The sequence below is a fragment of the Carcharodon carcharias genome, chromosome 4 (genome assembly GCF_017639515.1).
Source record: "Carcharodon carcharias isolate sCarCar2 chromosome 4, sCarCar2.pri, whole genome shotgun sequence".
Taxonomy (NCBI): Eukaryota; Metazoa; Chordata; class Chondrichthyes; order Lamniformes; family Lamnidae; genus Carcharodon; species Carcharodon carcharias.
This window is the reverse complement of record NC_054470.1, coordinates 38,444,659-38,470,876: the sequence shown is the minus strand read 5'-3', so window position 1 is coordinate 38,470,876 and position 26,218 is coordinate 38,444,659. Positions and strand designations below refer to the sequence as shown.

The following is a 26,218-nucleotide window of genomic DNA, read 5'->3' as shown; positions in this document are numbered from 1 at the left end:
TTGTAGAATCACTTAGCTCTGTCTGTTGCATGGTGTTTATGCTGTCTGGCATACAAGTGGTCCTGTGTTGTAGCTCCTATAGAAATTAACCCATCTGTTGAATTTATCCTGATAGGTATAACCTGACATTGACTGCCTTACCTATTCTTTCTGTTACTCCTTCAAAGAATTCAGTAAGGTTGATTGAGCATGACCTTCCCTTTTGAAATCTGCCTTAACTACTTTTTACTATAATTTCAGTTGCTAGATCTTTTTCTGTTATGTCTGGCAAGCATTTTTTTATCTTGAACTTTACTCACATTTTGGTTTTAGTGTTATGCCACAATTCAAATGGCAGAAATTACAAAAAATGTTCTGTAATGTATGAATTGTAATTTGGTCGCCACAAGAAATTTGTCTAAGTAAGCGAATCAATCAAATCATAGAATGATAAAGTACCGATTTTGGCCATTTGACGCATCATGCCTACACTGGCTATTAGGTAGAACTGCCCAAATAGCACCTCTCTTCTGTTCTTTCCTCTTAGCCCTGTAATGTTTTTCTCCTATAAGTATTTATCTAATTATCTTTTAAATGTTACCATTGAATCTGTTCCCAGCACCTTCTTTAGTCAGAACATTCCAGATCACAATAGCTCACTGAATGAAAAATGTTCCCTTTTGTCACTTTAGTTCTTGTCCCATGCACCTTAAATCGGTGTTCCCTGATTACCAACCCTTCTGTTGGAAATTGGTTTTGATGGAGGAAATGAAGAGAAATATTCATGATTTTGAACACCTCCATCCAATCTCCACTTAACCTTCTCTGCTCTAAGGAGAACAATCCCAGTTTCTCCAGTCTCTCCACATAACTGAAGTTGCTCATCCCAGTACCATTACAGGAAAGCCTCTCTAAGGCCTTGACATCCTCCCTAAAATGTGATAACCAGAATTGGACACAATATTGCAGCCAAGGCCTAACAAGGTATGATAAAGATTTAGCATAACATCTTTGCTTTTGTAATCTATTCCTCTATTAATAACTCCAAGGATCCTATATGTTTGATTTTAACATGCTTCTCAATTGGTGGTTAAAAATGGATACGAGATCCTGGGCTTTATATATAGAGACATAGGCCCGGATTTTTGCCATGATGGAGAGCCTGTCCATTGTTGCAAAAATTCTGTAAAAGACTGAAAATCCTTAGTCCTGCTCCTGAACCCAGCATTTCCCGTCTTTGCAGAGGTGGGACTGGAGTTGGGCCGGGGTTCGCGCATGTGAAATTCGCAGAGGCAGCTGGGCATTAAAATCACCAGCTGTCAAGGAAATGCCCAGCTGTCAAGGGAATGTTAAGAAGCTGCCCAGCTGTCAAATCTGTCAAAGCGATTCAAAAAGTGCCTGACCTGTAAAAGTTACCCAGGAAGTATCAAAGCTGTCAAGAACTGTCCAAGGATATTTGGTGAGTTGGCATAGAGAGGGAAAGGATGATGGGGGCATGGATTGGCATGAATTGGCACTAAGTTGGCATTGACAGTAGGGGTGTGAGGGGCCATGTGGTGTTGGTAGAGAGGCAATAAGTTGGCATAAGAGTGTGGGGGCCATGAGGGTGGGTGGGGGCATGGGATGGCAAAGGGAGTGTGTGGGTGTTGAGGGATGAGGGCTGGAGGGATGTCTTTTTGTTTTATTATTGCTTTTTTATTTATTTAAGGCACAGATGCAGTCTTTGCACACAGTCCACCTCTGCACTCGGAAGCCTCTGGATTCATTCCGGGGTCACCTGCCCCGACCCCTGTTTCAGCCCACCCCCACCGACCAAAAATCCCACCTCCAGGTGGCCATTTTTAAAGGTTGGTTTCTCCAAGCTGGGAAATCTCCAGACTCGGTGAACCTGACCTGGGAGCAAAAATCTGGGTCATAGAGTACAAAAACAAGGAAGTTGGGTGAATCTTTACAAAAGGCTTGGCCTCAACTGGAGCATTGTATCCAATTCTGGGCACCCCACTTTAGAAAGCATGTGAAGACTTTAGAGAGGGTACAGAAAAGATTTATGAGAATGGTTCCAACTTAAGTTCTGCGGTTAGATTGAAGAAGCTAGGGTTGCTCTCCTTAGAGATGCGAATGTAAAAAGGTTATTTGCTAGAGGGGTTCAAACTCTTGAGGGATCTAGACAAATTAGATAGAATTGTTCTCGTTAGTGGAAGAATTGAGAAACAGGGGTCATAATCTAAGGTGCTTAGCAAAAAAACCAACAGTGACATGTGGAAATACTTTTTTTTACATAGCTAGTGGTTAGGATCTGGAATACACTGCCTGAGGGTGTGTTGGAGATGGATTCAATTATCGCTTTCAAAAGGGAATTGGATAAGCACCTGAAGAGCAAAAATGCAGAGCTGTGGGGAAAGGGTGGGGAGTGATTTGCTGATGCAGAGAGTCAGCATGGACACAATGGGCTGACTAGAACATAAGAGACAGGAGGAGGAGTAGATTGTATGGCCCATCAAGCCTTCTGCGCCATTCAGCATGATCTGTGGCTGATCTTCTGTTCCATCTGCTCCCCATATCCCTTGATTCCCTGAGAGTCCAAAAATCTGTCCATCCCAGCCTTAAATTCATTCAATGATGGAGCAGCCACCAACCCATTGGGGTAGAGAATTCCAAAGGTTCACAACCCTTTGAGTGAAGTAATTTCTCCTCATCTCAGTCCTAAATGATCAGCCCCTTATCCTGAGACTGTGCCACCCATGTTCTAAATTCCCCAGCCAGGAGAATCAACCTCCCAATGTCTACCCTGTCAAGGCCCTTCGGAACCTCATATGCTTCAACCCCTTATTCTTCTAAATGGCAGCGAATAGACACACAGTTTACTCAGTCTCTCATCCTAGGACAACCCTTTCATCCCAGGGACCAATCTAGTCCTGTACCACCCGCTTCCTTAAATATGGTGATATTTAAATATTCCAGGTATGGCCTCACCAATTTTTTAAAAATTCATTCATGCCACTGGCTAGATGCCCTTGTTCAGAGAACATTTTAAGAGTCACATGTAGGCCAGACCAGGTAAGGACAGCAGATTTCCTTCCCTAAAGGGAAATTAGTGAACCAGATGGGTTTTTGCGACAATTGGCAATGATTTTGTGGTCATCATTAGACTTTCAATTCCAAATTTTTTATTGGGTTCAAATTTCACCATCTGCCATGGTGGGATTCAAACCCAGGCCCCCAGAGCATTACCCTGGGTCTCTGGAATACCAGTCCAGTGACAATACCGCTATGCCACCACCTTCCCTAGTAATTGTACAATTGTAGCAAGACTTCTTTATTCTTGTACTCTAATCCCCTTGCAATAAAGGCCAAAGTGCAATTTGCCTTCCTAATTGCTTGCTGTACCTGCATACTTAATTCATGTGTTCCTTGCACGAATACAACCAAGTTCCTCTGTGCATCAACATTTACAAGTTTCACACCTTTTATAAAAAAATTCTGCTTTTCTATTCTTACAGTTAAAGTGAATAACCTCTCACTGCCATACATTATACTCCATCTGCCACCTTGTTGCCCACACACTCAACCTATCTATATTGCTTTGCATCCTCTTTGTGTTCACCTCACAGTTTGCATTCCCACCTAGCAACTTAGATACATTACTTTTTCTCTGCATCTAAGTCATTAACATAGATTGTAAATAGTTGAAGTCATCCTTGTGGCACTCTACTAGTTACAACCTGCCATCTTGAAAAGCCGCCTTTACCCCTATCCTTTGCTTTCTGTCCATTGACCAATCCTCTATCCATGTTAATATATTACCCCCAAAGTCATGAGCACTTGTCTTGTGTGTTAACCTTTTGTCTGGCACCTTATCGAATGCTTTTTGCAATTCTAAATATACTACCATCTATTGGTTCCCCTTTATGTATCCTACATCCTCAAACAACTGTAATAAATTTATCAAACATGATTTCCCTTTTGTAAAACCATGTTGACTTTGTCTGATCAACTATGATTTTCTAAGTGCATTTTTAAGCCTGCCTTAATAAGAGATTCCAGCATTTTCCTGACAACTGACATCAGGCTAACTGGCTTATTGTTCCCTGTTTTTCCTTTCTCCTCTTGAATAGCGATATTACATTTTCTATCTTCCAATCTGTTGGGACCATTCTAGCATCTTGGGAATTTTGAAAAATCATAACCATTATTTCTTTTAGAATCTTCTGATATAGGCCATCAGGTCCTGGGGATTTGTAAGATTTTAGTGCCTCAATTTTCTCCAGTACTTTTCTTCTGCATTAATTACATTAATTTCCTCATTACATTACATTAATTTTGTTAGAAAGCAGGTTACCCTTTATTTCTAGAATGTAACTTGTATCTTTTGCTGTGAATACAGACACAAAACGTTTGTTCAATATCTCTGCTATTTCCTCATTGTTCCTGCCTCTGCCTCTAAGGTAACAATTTCTAGGCTGTAACCATTCTATTTTCCTTTTCTTCAACCACTATCCTTTAATGTTGACACGGACTTCACATCAATCGCTAACTCTGATTGTGCGCCTCACAACAAAAATAAAAGCCAAAAACTGCGGATGCTGGAAATCCAAAACAAAAACAAAAATACCTGGAAAAACTCAGCAGGTCTGGCAGCATCGCGGAGAGGAGCACAGTTAATGTTTCGAGTCCAAATGACCCTTCAACAGAACTAAGTAAAAATAGAAGAGGTGAAATATAAGCTGGTTTGGGGGTGTGGGGGTGTAGAGCTGGATGGAGGGCCAGTGATAGGTGGAGATAACCAAAAGATGTCACAGACACAAGGACAAAGAGGTGTTGAAGGTGGTGATATTATCTGAGGAATGTAGTAATTAAGGGTAGAAAGCAGGACAAGCAAGGTACAGATAGCCCTAGTGGGGGTGGGGTGGGGGGAAGGAATCGAAAAAGGCTAAAAAGTGGAGATAAAACAATGGATGGAAATACATTTAAAAATAATGGAAATAGGTGGGAAAAGAAAAATCTATATAAATTATTAGAAAAAAAAGGGCGGGGGGAATCGGAAAGGGGGTGGGGGTGGAGGAGAGAGTTCATGATCTAAAATTGTTGAACCCAATATTCAGTCCGGAAGGATGTAAAGTGCCTAGTTAGAAGATGAGGTGCTGTTCCTTCAGTTTGCGTTGAGCTTCACTGGAACAATGCAGCGAGCCAAGGACAGACATGTGGGCAAGAGAGCAGGGTGGAGTGCTGAAATGGCAAGCGACAGGGAGGTCTGGGTAATTCTTGCAGACAGACCAAAGGTGTTCTGCAAAACGGTCACCCAGTCTGCGTTTGGTCTCTCCAATGTAGAGGAAACTGCATTGGGAGCAACGAATGCAGTCGACTAAATTGAGGGAAGTGCAAGTGAAATGCTGCTTCACTTGAAAGGAGTGTTTGGGCCCTTGGACGGTATGGAGAGGGGAAGTAAAGGGGTAGCTGTTGCAACTTCTGCAGTTGCATGGGAAGGTGCCGTGGGAGGGGGTTGAGGTGTAGGGCATGATGGAGGAGTGGACCAGGGTGTCCCGGAGGAAACGATCCCTGCGGAATGCCACCGGGAGGGTAAAGGGAAGATGTGTTTGTTGGTGGCATCATGCTGGAGTTGGCGGAAATGGTGAAGGATGATCCTTTGAATGCGGAGGCTGGTGGGGTGATAAGTGAGGACAAGGGGGACCCTATCATGTTTCTGGGAGGGAGAAGAAGGTGTGAGGGAGGATGCGCGGGAGATGGGCTGGACGCGGTTAAGGGCCCTGTCAACCGCCGTGGGTGGAAAACCTCGGTTAAGGAAGAAGGAGGACATGTCAGAGGAACTGTTTTTGAAAGTGGCATCATCAGAACAGATGCAACAGAGGCGAAGGAACTGAGAGAATGGGATGGAGTCGTTACAGGAAGTGGGGTGTGAGGAGCTGTAGTCGAGATAGCTGTGGGAGTCGGTAGGCTTGTAATGGATATTGGTGGACAGTCTATCACCAGAAATTGAGACAGAGAAGTCAAGGAAGGGAAGGGAAGTGTCAGAGATGGACCATGTGAAAATGGAGGGGTGGAAATTGGAAGCAAAATTAATAAATTTTTCCAGGTCCCAACGAAAGCATGAAGCAGCACCGAAGTAATCATTGCTGTACCAGAGAATGAGTTGTGGGAGGGGGCCGGAGTAGGATTGGAACAAGGAATGTTCCCCATAGCCCATAAAGAGACAGGCATAGCTGGGGCCATGTGGGTATCCATAGCCACACCTTTTATTTGGAGGAAGTGAGAGGAGTTGAAGGAGAAATTGTTCAGTGTGAGAACAAGTTTAGCCAGACGGAGGAGAGTGATGGTGGATGGGGACTGTTCAGGCCTCTGTTCGAGGGAGAAGTGGAGAGCCATCAGACCATTCTGGTGGGGGATGGAGGTGTAGAGGGACTGGAAGCCCATGGTGAAGAGGAAGCGGTTGGGGCCAGGGAACTGGAAATTGTTGATATGATGTAGGGTGTCAGAGTCTCAGAGAATCACGGATGTAGGTGGGAAGGGACTGGACAAGGGGAGAGAGAATGGAGTCAAGATAGCAAGAAATGAGTTCCATGGAGCAGAAACAGGCTGACACGATCAGTCTGCTGGGACAGTCTTGTTTGTGGATTTTGGGTAGGAGGTAGAAGCGGGCCATCCGAGGTTGGGAGACTATCAGGTTGGAAGCTGTGGAAGGAAGATCTCCAGAGGAGATGAGGTCAATAACAGTCCTGGAAACAATGGCTTGATGTTCAGTGGTGGGGTCATGGTCCAGGAGGAGGTAGGAGGAAGTGTCTGCGAGTTGATGCTCAGCCTCCGCGAGGTAGAGGTCAGTGCGCCAGACAACAACAGCAGCACCCTTGTCAGCAGGTTTGATGACAATGTCAGAGTTGAACCTGAGAGAATGGAGTGCAGCAAGTTCAGAGAGAGACAGGTTAGAGTGGGTGAGAGGAGCAGAGAAATTGAGACGACTAATGTCACGCCGACAGTTCTCAATGAAAACATCAAGAGAAGGTAATAATCCAGAGAGAGAGGTCCAGGTGGAGGGAGAATATTGGAGGTGGGCAAAAGGATCCGTTGAACGGGAGAGGACTCCTGCCCGAACAAGTGAGCACGGAGACAAAGGCAGCAGAAGTAGAGTTCAGCATCATGCCGAGGCCGAAATTTATTGAGCACTTTGCTGAGCACTGAACGTTCAGCGTCGGAGAGGGGAAGGTCAGGGAGTATGGTGAATACATGGCCGGGGCTGGTATTGGAAGATGGGATGGGGACAGAGGGACAGGCAGGGGTGGAGGGTCCTGGATGGATGTTGGTGTTGATGAGTTGTTGGAGCTTGCATTCCTTTGCACCTAAAAGAAAAAGACAACGTTTCTTGTTGAGGCGTTGGATGAGACGAAGAATAAAGTGAAACTGGGAGCACGTACAGCTTTGAAAAAGGGTGTGGCGGTGTTGCTGGAGGGAGAGGTCGAGTGTGTTCATTAGGCGGCCAATGGCACTGAGCATGGATCTCAGAATGCGACGAGAACAGCAGTCCGAGGAGCGTTTTATCTCCCGGAGATACCTGTAATCCTGGGTGGGTTCCAAACATGAGGGATGGAACTTCAGTTGAAATCCACATGGGGTAAGTTGGAGACGGAGACAGTCACTAAGGAAGGAAATATGGCTGTGAAAGACGGTTTTAGTAAACACCTTGTCAAACACCAGGAGAGAAATGGAAAGCAATGAAAGTAAATAAGGCAAAAGAGAGATACGAAAATCCTGACGGAGAGAAGTGCAATACTTCTTCAAGGTAGGCATTCCTTGAAGAGAAGTGGCAGTCAATTAAACACTAAGATAAAAGTAAAAAATTGCAGATGCTGGAAATCCAAAACAAAAACAAAAATACCTGGAAAAATTCAACAGGTCTGATAGCATCTGTGGAGAGGAGCACAGTTAAGGATTCGAGTCCAAATGACCCTTCAACAGAACTAAGTAAAAATAGAAAAGAGGTGAAATATAAGCTGGTTTGGGGTGTGGGGGTGTAGAGCTGGATGGAGGGCCAGTGATAGGTGGAGATAACCAAAAGATGTCACAGACAAAAGGACAAAGAGGTGTTGAAGGTGGTGATATTATCTGAGGAATGTGCTAATTAAGGGTGGAAAGCAGGACAAGCAAGGTACAGATAGCTCTTGTGGGGGTGGGGTGGGGGGGAAGGAATCGTAAAAGGCTAAAGGGTAGAGATAAAACAATGGATGGAAATACATTTAAAAATAATGGAAATATTCTCTCTGCATTCAAAGGATCATTTCCGCCTACTCCAGCATGATGCCACCACCAAACACATCTTCCCTTCACCCCCCCCGGCGTCATTCCTCAGGGATCATTCCCTCCGGGACACCCTGGTCCACTCCTCCATCACCCCCTTCTCCTTAACCCCCTCCCACGGTACCTTCCCATGCAACCACAGAAGGTGCAACAGCTGCCCTTTTACTTCCCCTTTCCGCACCAAGGGCCCAAACACTCCTTTTTAGTGAAGCAGCATTTCACTTGCACTTCCCTCAATTTAGTCTACTGCAATCGTTGCTCCCAATGCGGTTTCCTTTACATTGGAGAGTCCAAACGCAGACTGGGTGACCGCTTTGCAGAACACCTTCGGTCTGTCCGCAAGAATTACCCAGACCTCCCTGTCGCTTGCCATTTCAACACTCCACACTGCTCTCATGTCCGTCCTTGGCTTGCTGCATTGTTCCAGTGAAGCTCAACGCAAACTGAAGGAACAGCACCTCATCTTCCAACTAGGCATTTTACAGCCTTCCGGACTGAATATTGGGTTCAACAATTTTAGATCATGAACTCTCTCCTCCATCCCCACCCCCTTTCCGATTCTCCCCCTTTTTTTCTAATAATTTATATAGATTTTTCTTTTCCCACCTATTTCCATTATTTTTAAATGTATTTCCATCCATTGTTTTATCTCTACCTTTTAGCCTTTTGCGATTCCTTCCCCCCACCCCCACTAGGGCTATCTGTACCTTGCTTGTCCTGCTTTCTACCCTTAATTAGCACATTCCTCAGATAATATCACCACGTTCAACACCTCTTTGTCCTTTGTCTGTGACACCTTTTGGTTATCTGCACCTATCACTGTCCCTCTATCCAGCTCTACACCTACCCCCCCCCCCCTTAAACCTTATATTTCACCTCTTCTATTTTTACTTAGTTCTGTTGAAGGGTCATTCGGACTCAAAACGTTAACTGTGCTCCTCTCCGCAGATGCTGCCAGACCTACTGAGTTTTCCCAGGTATTTTTTGTTTTTGTTTCACAACAATAATATGCTGGCTAGCTATCTAGCTGGCCTAACTCTTTTGCTTTGCCTTTGTTCCCTGCACAGATAAGGATTTTGTCCTTACCCTAGCTAATGCACTCAGCTGCAGCATCTCCACTGACATCAGGTGTGAAGCTCCGCGATGTCAATACTGAGAAGGGGCGGACCTTGTGGATGACGAAAGGTGGTTTTCCCATGGCAACCGTCAGGGCCACGCTCCAATAGGCGGGTTCGTATTCAGTCGCTGGCGCTGGGCTGGGTGCAGCCCGCAGAAGCCAAGTGCCAATCAGGCATCGACTGACCAATGAGGGGACGGTTCTCAGCTCCGATTGACAGGCAGGAGGGGGAAATGAGAGGCAGTTTGACTTTCGGACCTTCCGTGCTGATGCGACAACTGTTTAAACATCGGCTGCACTTTTCTTCAATGTTTCCTCTTGCGCGAGTATTGTAACAGCGTTTGCTGCATGTATTTTTCAGCCAGGGTGAAGTGCTATGAAAGTTGACCTTGGACGAGCCTCGCGTCTATTATTAACATTTGTTTTTGCCCGAGGCTGGGCGCAGCTCTGCAGTTAAAGTGCGTCTGTCTCTGCGAGGAGAAAAGTTTTTGCAGCTTTGTTTCGTTTTTGTCTAAGTTGCGGAATGGCGGATGGAGAGGAGCTGCTTAATGCGGCGGAGTTTATAAAAGGTGATGACTTGTGTAGCTCGATCTAGTTTTAAAATGTGTTGTATTGACATGCAGCTTCCTCCTCCGCAAACTCGACGATTTAAGGTATGGCGGTTTTAAATTTTAAATGGCTGGAACTTCGGCAGCAGCCTATCGTGAAGCGCCTGAACCAGGGGTATGTTTGTGTGGTTGAAGACAAACGCATATCCATTTGATGCAAATAGCAAATATGCGGCCAGTTTATATCCCTAAGCTATTATGGTCGATTCTGTTTATAATTTTTGTCATTGTTTCTGTTTCAGATCGGCTGTATTTTGCTATTCTTCGACATAAACCCAAAAACACAGCGAACACGCACTATTTTAGCGTTGATGATGAACTCGTATATGAAAAGTGAGTTTATTTCAGTGACTTTCCCCGCACTTTTAATTTCCTGTAAGCCCCTTTTAAAACGTTACTGGTTTGAAAACTTGGATGTGCCTTGGTTAATTCGCAGCATCGCCCCAGATCTGTCAGAACAATTCTTTGATGATTAAGGAGTTGATGTTTTATTAAACCTAGAAATATAAACTGAGTTAAGTAACGAAAATGTGTTGAAGATTTGCTTTTAAACTGAATGAGCTGTCAATTTTCCGCTGCATTTGTATCGGGCTGAAGATTTATTGTTACATTGCTTAACTAGTATGGTTATGAAACTTTAAACTGATGGAACTTACCTGGCTCTTTACATTGCTAGGCGTGTATAAAGAAGTATTTGATCATGATATCAGCTACCATGTTGTGGTGCAAACTTGATGGACCAGCTGGTATTTACTTGCCTTCAAATTTGAATGTTTCTATTTCATTTTTGTCTCCCAGTTTCTATGCAGATTTTGGACCTCTGAACATGGCCATGTTATATAGATACTGCTGCAAATTAAACAAAAAAATAAAGGTAAATGAAATGTTTTTTTAATGTCTGAAAGTGCTTTTAAACAAATGCCAGAGTACCAAGGATCTATCTTCAAGGAAAGTAAGAGATCATGTCTGTGAGTTTTCCAGGAGAAAATTTCAAGTTAAATCTCCATGTACAAAGGGACCTTAGTCTATTGATTCAAAAACAAAAATTGCTGCAGGAACTCAGCAGGTCTGACAGCATCTGTGGAGAGGAAGACAGAGTTTACGTTTCGGGTCTGAATGACTCTTCATCAGAACTAAAGAGAAATAGAAATGTGGAGAAATATAAGATGTTTAATGGGGGAGGGGGAGCTGAATAGATGGAAGCCAAGGACAGATTGCCAAAGATGCCATAAACAAAAGGTCAAAGGGGTGTTGATGGTGGTGATATTAGCTAAAGGATGTGCTAATGGTGACATTAAGGATAGAAAGCAGGATGAGCAAGTGACAGATGGCCCTAGTGGGGGTGGGGTGGGGGGAGGGGATTGAAATAAGCTAAAAGGTGGAGATAAAAACAATGCATGGAAATAAATGTTAAAAACAATAATAGAAATGTTTTTATCTTAGTTTATTGATTTTCGGTCTAAAAAAAACCTGTGGCAGTTCCAGTATATTGTACAAACTAGGTTTCTCCCATCAACTATAGCGTGCTGGAATGTGGACTTGTAATTCCATGAATAGCGAGTTAAGCATTTTAGCTAAATACGTAATAAGAGCTGAACCTAAGAAGGTTTTAACAATGCAATTAGTTGATCCCCTGTGGCATTACATATGGGATTCCTAACCTGGTGTTGTCTTCAGATGACCAGAGGATAATTGGATCAGACTTGGGGAGTGGTGGAGGGCAGGGCACAGACATCATTCAGTCTCCATTTGGAACTCAAATGTTTGATCCTTATTTTTGTTTCCATTGAAACTTCCAATGTCAAAGTTTATATTGGGATCTGTTATGTAAATGTGTTCATACTGTAATTGCATCATCTTGATCACTGAAGTGTCCACAATTTTGGAGGGTGGAAAAGTGTATTTAAAACTCAAGTTTTACACAAGCATTTCTTAATTTAAATATGGGCATAAAAATTGACTGAGGTGTGCACAGAGGCAAGATCTGTTATTGCTTAGATCGTAAGGAACTTGACATTTAGGCCATATAGAATAAGTAGTTATTGTTTTGCGAGATCACTTATATATACTTAATTCTGGAGCACATTAGATTTTCAATTATTAATAATGATCATTATTTTAAAACTACATGGAGGAAAAATACTATCCAATATCTACATTATGGGATGCTTAAGAACTTGGAGAACTAATGTAGTCTGGTGACTTGACCAGAGTTAAAATGATGCATGGAGTAACTGCACTCTGAATAAAAAGTGAGATATTCATTTTGCCCTGGTAATTTATAATGGCATTTACAAGAACTGAAAAGCTTCTTTTAACTTGGAGGAAGTTGAGAATGTATTGGATCACCAGATACTTTTTGGAATTTGTGCAACAGTTCCATCTGACAAAACTAAGCTCAGGGCCTTGGTTCAGGTCTCTGAAGTTAATGAGAATATGTATATTTAAGAAGCATTGATTTAGGCAGCGATGAGTTTGCGTTGTGAAAACCTTTGGATCTGTAGATGAAAGGAAGGAAGGAATTCTGCAGTTTGGAGGAGAGAGAGTAAGTGACAGTGTAATGAGTTTTGATTTTAAACCTGGGATGCAAGGAGAAACATACTGCAGTATTTTGGGAACTTGAGGGATGAGAAACAAGTTCAGATGGGTACTAAGTAAAGTAATATTCAGGTTGGAAGTTACAAAGAATCATATTATGAGCTTTTTCTTGCCTCCTTCTTCACCAGTGCAAGAGATCTCAGAAGAATTTGCCCAAATGAATCAAATGTATTGTAAAGAAGTGTTTGGCACAAAAGAAATATAATGTATCGTCAAATATTTGTGATTTTTTTTTGGGGAGGAGGGTTACAAATGGAGGAACGGCAGCCTTTAGACTGGAAATGCATCTCTTTTGCACACACAAAAATTGGAATTTGGTGCAGAAACGTTTAGTCCTAGTGCAGAGAGGAAGAGGGGCAGAAGAAATACTGTTGCTTTACCCAATGTGTTAGCATGAGCATTTGTGCAAATGCTTTCCCCCTTCCAGTTTTCCTGCAGCCCCCCCCACTAAGGGAGGGGCAAAAACGCAGTGGCTGAATAAATAATACTAATGGGAACACTAGACCAAATGTCAAAATTAAACATATGGCGGTTGGTTTAGTACACGGCCTGTTTGTGTTGAGACCTGGGTTTGAAGCAAGTTTAAAATGATGTTACGAAATGCTTCTTTACTGTTTGCTGTATCATTCTTGGTAGTTGTGAGCAGACTTGACCCTGTTCTGAAGAGTTACGGATCTCTGGAATTGTTCAGGACAACCAGAAATGGGCAATTTCATTGAGACCACAAGGAATGGCCAGTGTAGAGGGTGTTGTGAGGTTGGGATTGAGATCAGTTGGCTCAAGGAAGCAAGAATTTTACGCTGTATTTGAAAATACAGTAATTAACCATTGAATGCTTGATGATGAGGGCTCAAAGTGGAAATGGTTTCCATTCCCCATCCCTGAGATGCTTCACTTTTTATTCCAAAATATTTCTTTTTTCTGTTCACTAACCCTCCCAAAAGAGCATAATTATTTTACTGTTGGCACTTGACACCAGCCAAGTTTCCTGTATTTTGCAATAGTTTGAAACATCTTAGTTTTGTAAGGGAAACTTCCCTTTGCAGCTATCTGCAGTCATGCAGAAACATCTTTAGCTACTGCCAACCATTGAATCAAAATTGAACCATTGTTCCAAATTGGAATGAATATTTAAATAGGAACATAGGAACAAGAGTAGGCCATTCAGCCCCTCGAATCTCTACTGATGTTCAATGCGATCATGGTTGACCTGTGATATAACTCCATTTACCCACCTTTACCCCATGTCCCTGGTTTATCAATATCCAATAGAAAATTACCAGTTGATTTAGTATTAATTTGCTAGTTTTTTAAATTTCTACCAACCTTTGAGTGTAGAAATGTTTCTTAATTTCACTCCTGAAAGGTCTGGCTCCAATTTTTTAAGCTATGCCCCTTACACCTTGACTTCCCAATTAGTGGAAATAGTTTCTCCCTCTGTCTACCATATCTGTGCTCCATAATATCTTGAAAACTGTGATCAAATCACTCTTTGACCTTCTAAATTCCAAGGAATACAAGTCTTGTTTGTGTAATCTCTCCTAATTTAACCTTTAGAGTTAATTATTCTGGTGCTGTACTGCATTCCCTTGAAGGCCAATATATTGTTCCTAAGGTGTGGTGGCCAAAACTGCTCAGAATGTGGTCTCACCAGGGTTCACAAAGCTTCCAGCCCCTTGTATTCTAGTCCTCTAGATATTTAGGCCCGCATTCCATTAGCCTTTTTGACCTTTTTTCCTGTATCTGTTCATGACATCTAATGATCGGTCTGCCTGGATCCCCAAGTCTCTTTGCTCCTCCACTGTTTCTAACCTTTCACCATTTAGAAAGTACCCTCATATCCCTTATAAGTTGAAAGTGGATGATCTCCTATTTGTCTACATTGAAATCCATTTGTTACAGTTTTCCCCTTCATTAAATATATAACATCTCTTTGTAATTTTATGCTTCCATCTACACTGCTTACGATGCTACCTATCTTTTGTCATTGGCAAACTTCGATATGTGGCTTTCTATTTCATCATCTAAGCCATTAATGAATATGGTGTATAGTTGAGACCCCAACACAGATTCTTATAGGACAATAGTCATATATTGCCAAATAAGAGTACCCATCTGTTATAGTATCCCTACTCTTCTGTTACACAGTCAATTTCCTAACCAGGTCAATAATTTATCTTCAATTCCACAAGGTTCATTTCTAGCAAACAGCCTCTTATGAAGTCCATGTACATAATATGACTAGACATTCTCCTGCCCACTACTTCAATCAGCTTTTCAAAAAAATCAATGGTTCATCAGACATGACCTAACATAGATCACAGTACACAAATTGACCTTAATTAAAGAAATTAAGGATAGTATCAGATTGAAAAAAAAGCGTACAAGACTGTGAAGGATAGTGGTTGGTCAGAAGATTGACAGATTTTAGAAATCAGCAAAGAATGACTAAAAGATTAATAAGGAGGGAGAAATTAGAGTATGAGAGAAAGCTAGCTAGAAATATTCAAATAGATAGTAAGAATTTCTGCAGGTATTTAAAAAGGAAAAAGAGTCACTAAAGTGAGTGTTGGTCCTCTAGAGAGAGAGTCTGGAGAATAAATAATAGGAAACAAGGAAGAAGCAGGAGTGTTGAACAGATATTTTGTGTCTGTCTTCACTGTAGAAGACAAAAAAATATCCTAAGGCCAGTTGAAAATCACGAGGTAAAAGGAGGGAGGAATTTGAAACAGTCACAATTACTAGGGAAAAGCTTCTGGGAAAATTGTTAGTGCTAAAAGCTGACAAGTCCCCTGGCCCTTTGGTCTGTGTCCTAGGTTCTTGAAGAATGGCTGAAGAAATAGTAGATGCATTTGTTGTGATCTTCCAAAATTCCCTAGATTCGGGAAAGGCCCCAGCAGATTAGAAAACTGCAAATGTAAAACCACTATTCAAGAAAGGAGGGAGACAGAAAGCAGGAAACTATAGGCCAGTTAGCCTAACATCCGTCTTAGGGGAAATGCTAGAATCCACCATTAAGGAGGTAATAACAGGACATTTAGAAAATCATAATGTAATCAGGCAGAATCAACATGGTTTTGTGAAAGAGAAATCACGTTTGAGTTCTTTGAGAAAGTAACCAGTAAGATAAAGGGGAACCTGTAGATGTGGTATATTTGCATTTCCAAAAGGCATTCGATAAAGTGCCGCATCAAAGGTTACTTTACAAAATAAGAGAACATGATGTAGGGGGTAACATATTAGCATGGATAGAGGCTTGGTTAGCTAACATGAAACACAGAGTAGGGATAAATGGGTCATTTATGGATTGGCAAGCTGTAACTAGTGGAGTACTACAGGGGTCAATGCTGGGGCCTCAACTATTTACAATCTATATTAGTGACTTGGATGAAGGGGCCTAATATATTGTAGCTAAATTTGCTGATGACACAAAGATAGGTAGGAAGCTAAGTTGTCCAAAGGACATAACCTTTCTAAACACCTTTGTAGACACTTAAGTGAATGGACAAAAATTTGGCAGATGGAGTATAATGTGGGAATATGTGAACTTGCCCACTTTGGCAGGAAGAATAGAAAAGCAGAATATTATTTAAATAGAGAGATTTCAGAGCTGTATGGTACAGAAGGATCTGGGTGTCCTGGTACGTGAATCAGAAAAAGTTAGCAAGTGGTTAGGAAGGCGAATGGATTGTTGGCGTTTCTTGCAAGAGAAATCGACTATAAAAGTAGGGAAATGTTGCTGTGGCTGCACAAGCCCTAAGCTGCATCTAGAGTGCTCTGTACAGTTTTGGTCTCTTTACTTAAGAATGGATATAATTGCATTAGAAACAGTGCAGAGAAGGTTCACTCAACTGATTCCTGGGATGAAGGGATTATCTTTTGAGGAAAGGTTGAGCAGGTTGGGCTTATACCCATTGGAGTTTAGAAGAATGAGAAGTGATCTTATTGAAACATATAAGGTCCTGAGGGGTCTTGACCGGGTAGATACCAGGAGGATGTTTCCTCTTGTTGGGGAGTCCGGAACCAAGGGACACTGTTTAAAAATCAGGGATTTCCCATTTAAGATGAGATAAGGAGATTTTTTTCCTCAGTGAGTCGATAGTCTGTGGAATTTTCTTCCTCCAGACAGCAGTAGAGGCAGGGTCATTGAATATATTCAAAGCTTATTTAGATAAATTTTTGATCAATAAGGATTACGGGGGAGCGTCAGGTAGGTGGATTTGAGGCTACAGTCAGATCAACCATGATTCTATTGAATGACGGAGCAGATTCGAGGGGCCACTTGGCCTACTCCTGCTCCCAATTCCTGTATTCATGTGTTCTTTGAAGCTTTGAAAAATCATCCCAAATCAGAGATCAATTTATATGTCGAGTATTAGATGTGAACCACGAGTGTTAGTTTTGGTGGTCATTATTGAGAAATATGAAAAAAATTACACCGGTAATTCAAATTAGGTGATTGCGTCACATTTTATTGAATGAAATAATTCCACAAGGATAGTTTGAATCACAATCATAATGTTTTGAAAACCGTCAAATTCTTCATCTTTCCAAAGAGTTAATCAAATTCATCCTGAGTCACTTGCGTGCATATATAAGCATTGCATTTCTGGTAACAATATACCTTTCTTACGATCTTTGAGGACCCGTTCTGAAACATGCTTCTCAAGATCAACAGGCCAGTAGTTGATCTTTATTCTGATAGTGCATTTAGTCTTGGGCATTGTCTTCAGGGCAGATTCCTTTTTCCATTCTCGCAGTTTTGCACTGAATCCCTGAATTCCCTTGCTGCAGCAGTTATTTGACAAGTTGGCAACTTGTTGGTTAACTTGAAACCAGCATTGTACTCATTCTTCTTGCTGGGAGACCCATTTCCATTTGTCGGTTGCTCTGTGTGGGCATCTTAACTCCAGCACATCTTCTTGGCAACATGGCTCATATTGCGTGTTTGATCCCATGTGCTGACTTACAAAGTGAGTGTGAACTTCTTGGGAAGAAACGGTAGGATTTAGTAATCTTGTTTTCTTGCTGCTTTGATGTCAATTAGTTTTAGCAACTTTTGGACCATATTTAGGTTAATGGAGTTAAAATGTTGTTTGGCTACCTTTTCTTCACAACTAGTAGAACTGACTGTTGGCAATGGATGTCACGAAAGATAGCCCACTGGGCTGAACTTGCCCAGCTGGTACTCAAAATAGAACTTGTACTCTTGTAGTTTGAGTAGCTAATGCTCTATTTCAGTGGGTGGTTTGCCATGTGGATTGTTGAACAAGCCTGCTAGTAGTCTAAGATTGGTTATCATTTCAACCTCACTTTCATACAAGTAGAGAAGAAAGTGTAAGGTACCCCATGTGATTGAGAACACTTCTCTTTCTGTGAATAATGTTGCTGTACAGATGTTAAAGATCTGCTTGCGATTGCAATGATTGCTGGGTTACCTGCCTTATCTTTCTGCATGAGTTCTGCACCTAAGCCAACTGGGCTTGCATCCATGACCAGCTAGGTGGTTTTCCCAGGGTTGAAATAGGCATTTGTGCAACTTGCTGAAACTTTTTTTTATTCATTCACGGGATGTGGGCTTCGCTGGTTGGACCAGAATTTATTGCCCATCCCTAGTTGCCCTTGAGAAGGTGGTGATGAGCTGCCTTCTTGAACCGCTGCAGTCCATGTGATGTAGGTACACCCACAGTGCTGTTGTTTGATCTGGTGTGCAACCTGTTCATGTGATTTAATTCCACTTGGTGGTCTCTTTTGTCAGGTAGCGTGGAGGGCAGATAATATAATGAGGTCAGGAATGAAGTGACTATGGTACTTGAGTCCTAGCAGACTTAGGATCTCATGCACATTTGTGGGATCCACAGCATTTGTGAAGATTTCAATTTTGTGGATCAGGTGATACTCCTTCACAGCTGACCACATAACCAAATAATTCAATTCTGCTTTTATCGAACAATAACTTGTCTTTGTTTAAAGTGAAATTACGTTCTGTGAGATGTTATAGGCATGCATATAGGTGTGTCTCAAGTTCACTTTGTTCAGCATGCCTTCAAGTCCTTGGAATGCAAACTAAACCAAGTGCTGAAATACCTCAGCTGCTGAATTGACTCCAAAGTTGAATCTCTTGTATCAAAAAAGTCCCATGTGAGTGGAGAATACTGTAAGATACCTCGTTTCTTTTGCAAGCTCAATTTGATGTTAGCCTGCATTAAGGCCAAGTTTAGCAAAGTGTTAACACTTTCCCCTATGATATCATCGATTGCTGGTGTCAAGTGTCTCTCTTTTATTGCTTGGTTTGGTGACACAGATCAATTTTAATCTGCTTCTTGCTCTTGGGTTTCTTGCTGACTTGTATGTGTGAGACCCAAGGGTAGACTCATCCGCAACTTTATCAATAATGTCAAGGTCCAGCTCATGCTGTTACTTCCCTGTCTACTTTCTGACATGAAATGGTTTTCTTCATTGCTGATGTGCGACTGGGGGCACATTAGGGTCTACATGAAGCTTGCATGTTACACATTTCAATTTGCCAATACCAGCGAAGCAGTCATTATACAATTCAAGAATGACGTTAGTATGTGTTGGAATTGCGTATGTGACTGCAATAATGTGCAGATCTCTTTCTGCTTGGAAATTGATAAGGATGTCACATTCTCTAGATATGACAGAGTACATCATTTGTTCTAGTGTTTTTGAATGAGACTGGCATTTTAAAAGTCCCGAAAACTTTGTGGTTTGTCACTGTTGTAAGGGAAAATTTTTGTATTTTCTAGTTTGTAGAGAATGGGACAATACTGAAGTTTGCTGAACATTTTGTCTGCCATGATATTGACAGACGCCCCTGTATCTATGAGAGCATCTATGTCCAAGCAGCCAATGGTCACTATCACACATGACTGGTTGCTACGTCCAAAAGAGTGCACCAAAGTATATTCAGGGTCATCAGCTTCTACGTTGGTTACATTCTCCCACCCTTTTGCTGTGATGTGCGTATGTGGCATACTTCTGGTGGTATTGGCCTTAGTAGTTGATTTCACTGATGAGCGAAAAACACAAGCAAAATGGTTGAGTTTCCCACAGGTTTTGCACTGCTTGCTGACAGCAAGACACTGCCCAGTGTGGACAAGCCACTGGCACAGTGGAAGCATTCCTTGGGCAAATCCCAACTCTGTTTGTGAGTCTGCTGTTATTGCTCTGCACTTGAGTATAACAGCATTTACGGGAGTTGAACTTGGAGTGTGGTAGTTACTGTTGACAGCCTCATCTTCGGTAACTCTGGACTCTGAAAGTAATTGGGATCTTGCTAATTCTAGCAGCTCTGACAGCTTTGTCTTTCTCGAGTGCTTTTCAGCATAGTTGACCAGAGAGACAACCTATGACTATTTGAGTTTTGATTTCCTGTTTAGCATGTTCCAACATCACCGAAGTTAGTTTTGGCTGATAGTTATCTAAACTGTTTGCATTATTGGTCAGTTATCTTGTTTGCTTCTTGCTTAATGTGTCAGAAGCCAATTGTTTTGTAAATTGTATTTTCTTGGGTATGAAGTAGGTTATTAGTGCTTTTTTTATTTTTGCTGAGTCATTTTGCTCAGGTGTAAATGTCTAAAAAATTCTTCACCTCCATAGTGGCGAAGTAAGACTTTTTTCCTTTTGTCATCTGTGATTGCAAAAATCGCCATCGTGCCTTCAAAACATCACAGCTACTTTTGCAAAAGTGGGAATGTAGATGATGGCTCCAAATGCACATCAAAAGGTGAGAGAGTGGGCAATGCAGTGATACTGAGTGATCAAGGATCTGAGATCACAATCCTTCCAAAGAAAATTTTCGCTGTAATGATCCAAGAATTTTTTTGATTGGATGGTTATTTTTGCAAGGTGTCTGTGTGTGTGTGTCTGTGTGTGTGTGTCTCTGTGTGTCAGCCAACAGGCTTACAGTCTCAATGAATTCCCTAAATCTCAAACTTAAAATGCTGTCTGCAGAAAGTAGACAAAGACTTTCCAAAAAGTTTCTGTACCTGAAAACAGTGTTCCATATGTTCACCCACTGTTGCCATTGTGAAGTTCTTGAGGAAAAAAATAGTCAGATTCAGTAAAAAGCATTCAGAATTGCAAGGGGAATAGAATACAAAAATAGGAAAGTTTTACTGCAGCTGTGCAGGGTATTGGTGAGACCACATCTGGAATACTGTATACAGCTTTTGTCCCTTTATTTGAAAAAATATATAATTGCGTTAGAAGCAGTTCAGAGAAGGTTCAGTTGACTCATTCCTGGGATGCAAGGCTTATCTTCTAAAGAAAGGTTGAACAGTTTGGGTCCATACCTTTTGGACCTTAAATGATTGAGAGGTGATCTTATTGAAACATATAAGATCCTGAGAGGACTTGATAGGGTAGCTACCGGGAGGATGCTTCAACTTACGGGGGAGACTAGAATAGAGGGGACACAGTTTTAGAATAAGAGGTCTCTCTTATAAGACTGAGATGAGGAGAAATTTTTTCTGAGGGTCGTTAGTATGTGGAATTCTCCTCCCCAGAGAACAAGTGGAGGCTGAGTCATTGAATTTATTCAAAGCAGAATTAGACAGATTTTTGAGAGACAAGGGACTGAAGGGTTATTGGGGAAAAGGCAGGAAAGCAGAATTGAGACCATTACCAGATCAGCTATGATCTTATTGCATGGTGGAGAAGCTCAAAGGGCCAAATGGCCTACTTTTGCTCCTAACTCTTCTGTTGCCAGAAGCAGAACGGCACATGCTGTTAAAACATGGATTCCTTTATTCTCCTTCTAGCCTGCTCTGCTGGTGCATGGGTATTGTAGCCTTAAGTTGCCAAAATGCACAATGCAATTTTCAATACACTACAGTGAGTATAAATCTAAACATGTTTTACTGAGCTGAAAAATCATGGCTGACTCCTAATGCCAAGTATAGCCATAAACATGGATTTATTAGCTGAAAAATGGGGATTGTATGCTGAGTATAAGCCTAAACATGCATTTTGCCACCAATAAAATGGGATTGACTTTTACCCTGTGATCAGTTGTACCTTTTGCAAATCTATGCTGGCTCTCTGATCAGCTAAAATTTTTCAAGGTGTTCAATCATTCTATCCTGAATTGTAAATTCTAGTAATTTCTTGACAACATATGTTAGGCTAACTGTCTATCTGTCCATACATGATAAATACAGATACATTACTTTATATGTTGTGGGAGTAGAAAGGAAAATTCTTCCCACTTTCATTCTGCTGCTAATTGTCTGAAATTTTCAGTTCCTCTTTGGAAGCAGAGTGTAAAAAATTAAATAGAATGCCAAGTTGTACTTGTTGGAAAACAGGCAGCATGTGAAGAATTAATTTTGTGTTGCCTAAAACAGGCATTAGGACAATGCTGAACCACTTCAAAATGAAGTATTATTCTGAAAATGTTCCAATTATATATGTTTGTGTTCACAAAAAATGCTCACATAATTGTAGGATTGCTTAATGATAACAGAATTGCTTAATCATATGATAGGAGAAATTAATATTTGCGTTAAACCATGTTGTAAAATGTCCTGTGGTTAGGAAACCTAGAATGATTGTCAAATGCCTTGTTTATCTTGAGATGACTGCATGATAAATGATTCGGCCAACATTTGCCTCTCCCATAATGTAAGCAAATTAGAAATTAACCTTTTTATTTAATTCTGGAAGGCATCAAGTAATTAATGGAAATAAATCATCTAAAGGTGCTGCTTGGCTGTGTGTCTTAAGGCCAGTTGGATTTTATTAATTTGTAATTATGATGCCCAATATGTAACCAGTACCATTTTTCTTTAAGCACTATAGATGGCCATCAGCGTAAAATTTGGTTGGTAGCATATAATTATAATACAGCACAAAAGTTGTGCTTTCACCTCACTTTTTTTGCTGATACTTAGTGATTTGTGTCTCTTTCCAGTTGAAGGCATTTATTCTTTTGCCACGACGGCAGGTTTCCTTCTAAACTGAACGAGGGGCCAGGAAAGAGAGAATGCTGCTGTTGCTATCCCATTAATTTTTTTTCCCTGTTTGCCCTTTTCAATTTTCCTCTTTCTCTACCCTCCTGAGGAGAGTGATTTGAGTCTGACCTTCAGTGTCCCAATTGTAGATGACCGAAGGTTGCTTTGAGGACCTTGCATATGAATGCTTTTTTTCCTATTTGAATGCTGGGAGTATATTTCAACAGGCTACTTGTTTGGGGCGGGTGAGGAGAGAACAGTACGACACAGCTGAGGACAAGTCCAAGTTCAAGCCTTAACCTGATCCCATCTTTCTTTGCTGTTCATATGACCATTAGGGATCACTAGATTCAGAGAGCTCGCTCCCCTCCCACCACCACCCCCTCTCTCTCTCTCTCTTTCTCTCCCCCCCCGCCCACCTCACAACCTCAGTTGGGCATTTTGTGATGCACATGCTGCTATTTAAAAAAAAAGAAACCTGCTCAGCAGAGCCAGAGATTAAAAGTGAGATCCTCAGGCTGCCTAGTTCAGTTCCACATTTGATGTTTCAGTGAGCTATCTGGAGCACACTGTATCACCAATTCTTGGAAGGGATTGAGTGTGGGATTGCCTTGATATTTACCCCATCAAGGTGTGCATTTTCGCTAAACCATTAGGAAGAAACTGTCTTGACTTGGATGTTTTCCGATTGTGGTTTATCAGCCTCTGTAGTAGAAGGATCAGGAGCTCTCTGACATCCTATGTTCAGATAGCATTTGGACAAGAGTTTATTTTTCAAAACTCTGGATAAGCTGATGCTGGTCCTCATACCAAATTGGTTACAACAGCAACTACATGCTGACTGTTGGTATGAACTTAACTGCCTTTGAAATGTGTGTTTGAAACATTAATGCACCAACTGTCGCAAAGCTCGGAGATTAAAACATGGTGCTTGATTTGAGTTGGAGGAAAATTTGACAATGCTTTTATAACCAGGGTAGAAGAATGGTAAAATAAAAATACCTGGAAAAAATGAGCAGGTCTGGCAGCATCTGCAGAGAGGAACACAGTTAACGTTTCGAGTCCGTATGACTTTTCAACCAGAACTAAGTGAAAATAGAAAAGAGGTGAAATATAAGCTGGTTTAAGGGGGAGGGAGGGTAGAGCTGGATAGAGGACCAGCTCTATCCTCCACCCCCCTTCAAACAAGCTTATATTTCACCTCTTTTTTTCTATTTTTACTTGGTTCTGTTGAAGAGTCCTTCGGACTTGAAATGTTAACTGTGCTCCTCTCCGCAGATGCTGCCAGACCTGCTGAGTTTTTCCAGGTATTTTAATTTTTGTTTTGGATTTCCAGCATCCGCAGTTTTTTGCTTTTATCTTAGATGAACGGTATGTGCTTTGGGAGTTGATTTGGAATTGAGCATGCTTTTTAAAATCATAAACATGCATACGTGGAAGGTCAGCCTGCATCCTGTCAGGATTGCTGGAACAGCTGGCGTTAACTTCCAATTACTGAACATTGATACATCGCCGTATTGAATAGTGTAGTAAATACTAGGGTGGAAAATAGATTGCAGAGCACTCCAATGGATTTTAATATCTGTTCTTGGCTTATGCTCTGGTGCTTAAAAATTGCAGAATGATTTCTTGAGAGTGCACTGTTTTGCAAGTGACTGTGTTGAAAAGAAGCTTGTTGTCTCCATAAATGTTGGAGCTAGATAAGGAAAACAGTACCCAGACATGTACACTTCTGACTATGTGTAACTAGGTTTTTTTTTCTTCATTCGTTCATGGATTCATTGTCCGTCCCTAATTACTCTTGAACTGATTGCCATGCCACACTATTGCAGAGGACAATTAGCCACATTGCTGTGGATTTGGAGTCACATGTAGGCCAGACCAGGTAAGGAAGGCAGATTTCCTTCCCTAAACCCAGATGGATTTTTATGACAATTGACATTGGCTTCATGGTTTCCATTACTGAGGCTAGTTTTTCAATTCTAGGTTATTACTTGAATTCCAATTCCACCAGCTGCCGTGGTGGGATTTGACCCCTTGTCCCCCAAACATTAGCCTGGGATTACTGGTCCAGTGACATTACCACTATGCCACCTTCTCCCCCAATACTAGATATGTTTGGCTGTGTAATATCACAGCTGTGCTGCGGTACAATCACTCTAAATCTGATATTGCATTTCAGATCATAGTCTGAGATATACACGTTTAATGGTATTAAACTGAATAAATATTTCCCCATTGCCTTCTCCGTGGCAGCGCCTCAGCTAACTAAAGTCAACATGCCAACCAATCAACGCCTCTTTTTTTCTCCTGTAGTATAAATTGTTGTAATCACTTAGTATTCTTGCATTTGTCTTAATGAGTGCAAGACGAAAATTGACTTAAATTAGATAAGGCACCAGGACTGGATGAGATGCATCCGAGGATACTGAGGGAGGTGAGAGTGAAAATAGCAGAGGCACTGGTGATAATCTTCCAGTTTTCCTTAGACACAGGGGTGGTGCCAGAGGACTGGAGAATTGTGAATGTTACACCCTTTTTCAAAAAGGGATGCAAAGATAATGCCGGCAACTATAGACCAGTAGTTTGACTTCAGTAGTAGGGAAACTTCTGGAAACTATAGTTCGGGACAAAATCAATAATCACTTAGACAAGCGTAGGATAATTAAGGAAATCCAGCATGGATTCGTTATGGGAAAATCCTGGTTATCCAACTTGCTGGAGATTTTTGAGGAGGTAACTGAGAAGGTTGACAAGGGCAATGCTGTTGATGTGGTGTATGTGGATTTTCAAAAGGCATTTGATACAGTAGTATACAATAGACTTGTGAGCAAAATTCCAGCTCATGGAATAAAAGGGAGCGTAGGCACTTGGATAAGTAATTGGCTGAGTGACAGGAAACAGAGTAATGATAAATGGTTGTTTTTCAGATTGGAGGAAGGTCTGTATTGGAGTTCCTCAGGTGTCAGTGTTGGGACCCTTGCTGCTTTTGATATATACTAATGACCTAGACTGTGGTGTATAGGGCATGATTTCAAAATTTGCGGATATGATACACTTTCAATTGTGATGAGGATAGTCTTGAACTTCAAAAGGATATAGACATATTGGTGGGTTGGGCAGACAAATGACAGATGAAGTTCAATGCAGAGAAGTGAGCTGATTCATTTTGGCAGGAAGAATGTGGAAAGACAGTATAAATTAAAGGGAGAAACTCTAAACAACTCAAGAATAAAGGGACCTCGGTGTATATGTAGCTAAGTCATTGAAGGTGTCAGGGCATGTTGAGAGAGCAGTTAATAAAGCATAGATATCTTAGGTTTTATTAATAGGGGCATTGAGTACAAGAGTAAGGAGGTCATATTAAACTTGTATAAGACACTAGTTAAGCCTCATCTGGAGTACTGCGTCCAGTTCTGGGCACCATCCTTGAGGAGGAACGTGAAGGCATTGGACAGAGTACAGAGGAGATTCACAAGAATGGTTCCAGGGATAAACAACTGTTGCAATGAGTATAGATTGGAAGGTTGGGTCTGTTTTCCTTAGAGAAAAGAAGGCTGAGAGGAGATTTGATAGAGGTATTGAAGATCCTGATGGGTATGGACAGGGTAAGTAGTGAGAAACTGTCCCCACTC

General features: G+C 41.5%; 1 protein-coding gene across 5 annotated transcripts in view; it reads left to right on the top strand.

The window, feature by feature from the left end:
* Positions 1-26,218, top strand: part of LOC121277288 (dual specificity protein phosphatase CDC14A-like) — a 237,217-nt gene that overhangs the window by 51,707 nt on the left and 159,292 nt on the right. For 4 of the 5 annotated variants that reach the window (XR_005942850.1, XM_041186563.1, XM_041186566.1 and 1 more), the window contains exons 2-3: positions 10,251-10,341; positions 10,807-10,882. Coding sequence is in view for 4 of the 5 variants with exons in the window: in XM_041186563.1 (XP_041042497.1) it covers positions 10,251-10,341; positions 10,807-10,882 (167 nt within the window). In the remaining variant the exon portion in view is untranslated. Of the gene's footprint in view, positions 1-9,608; positions 9,970-10,250; positions 10,342-10,806; positions 10,883-26,218 lie in introns of those variants that run through there. The other variant, XM_041186565.1, reaches the window with a different exon arrangement.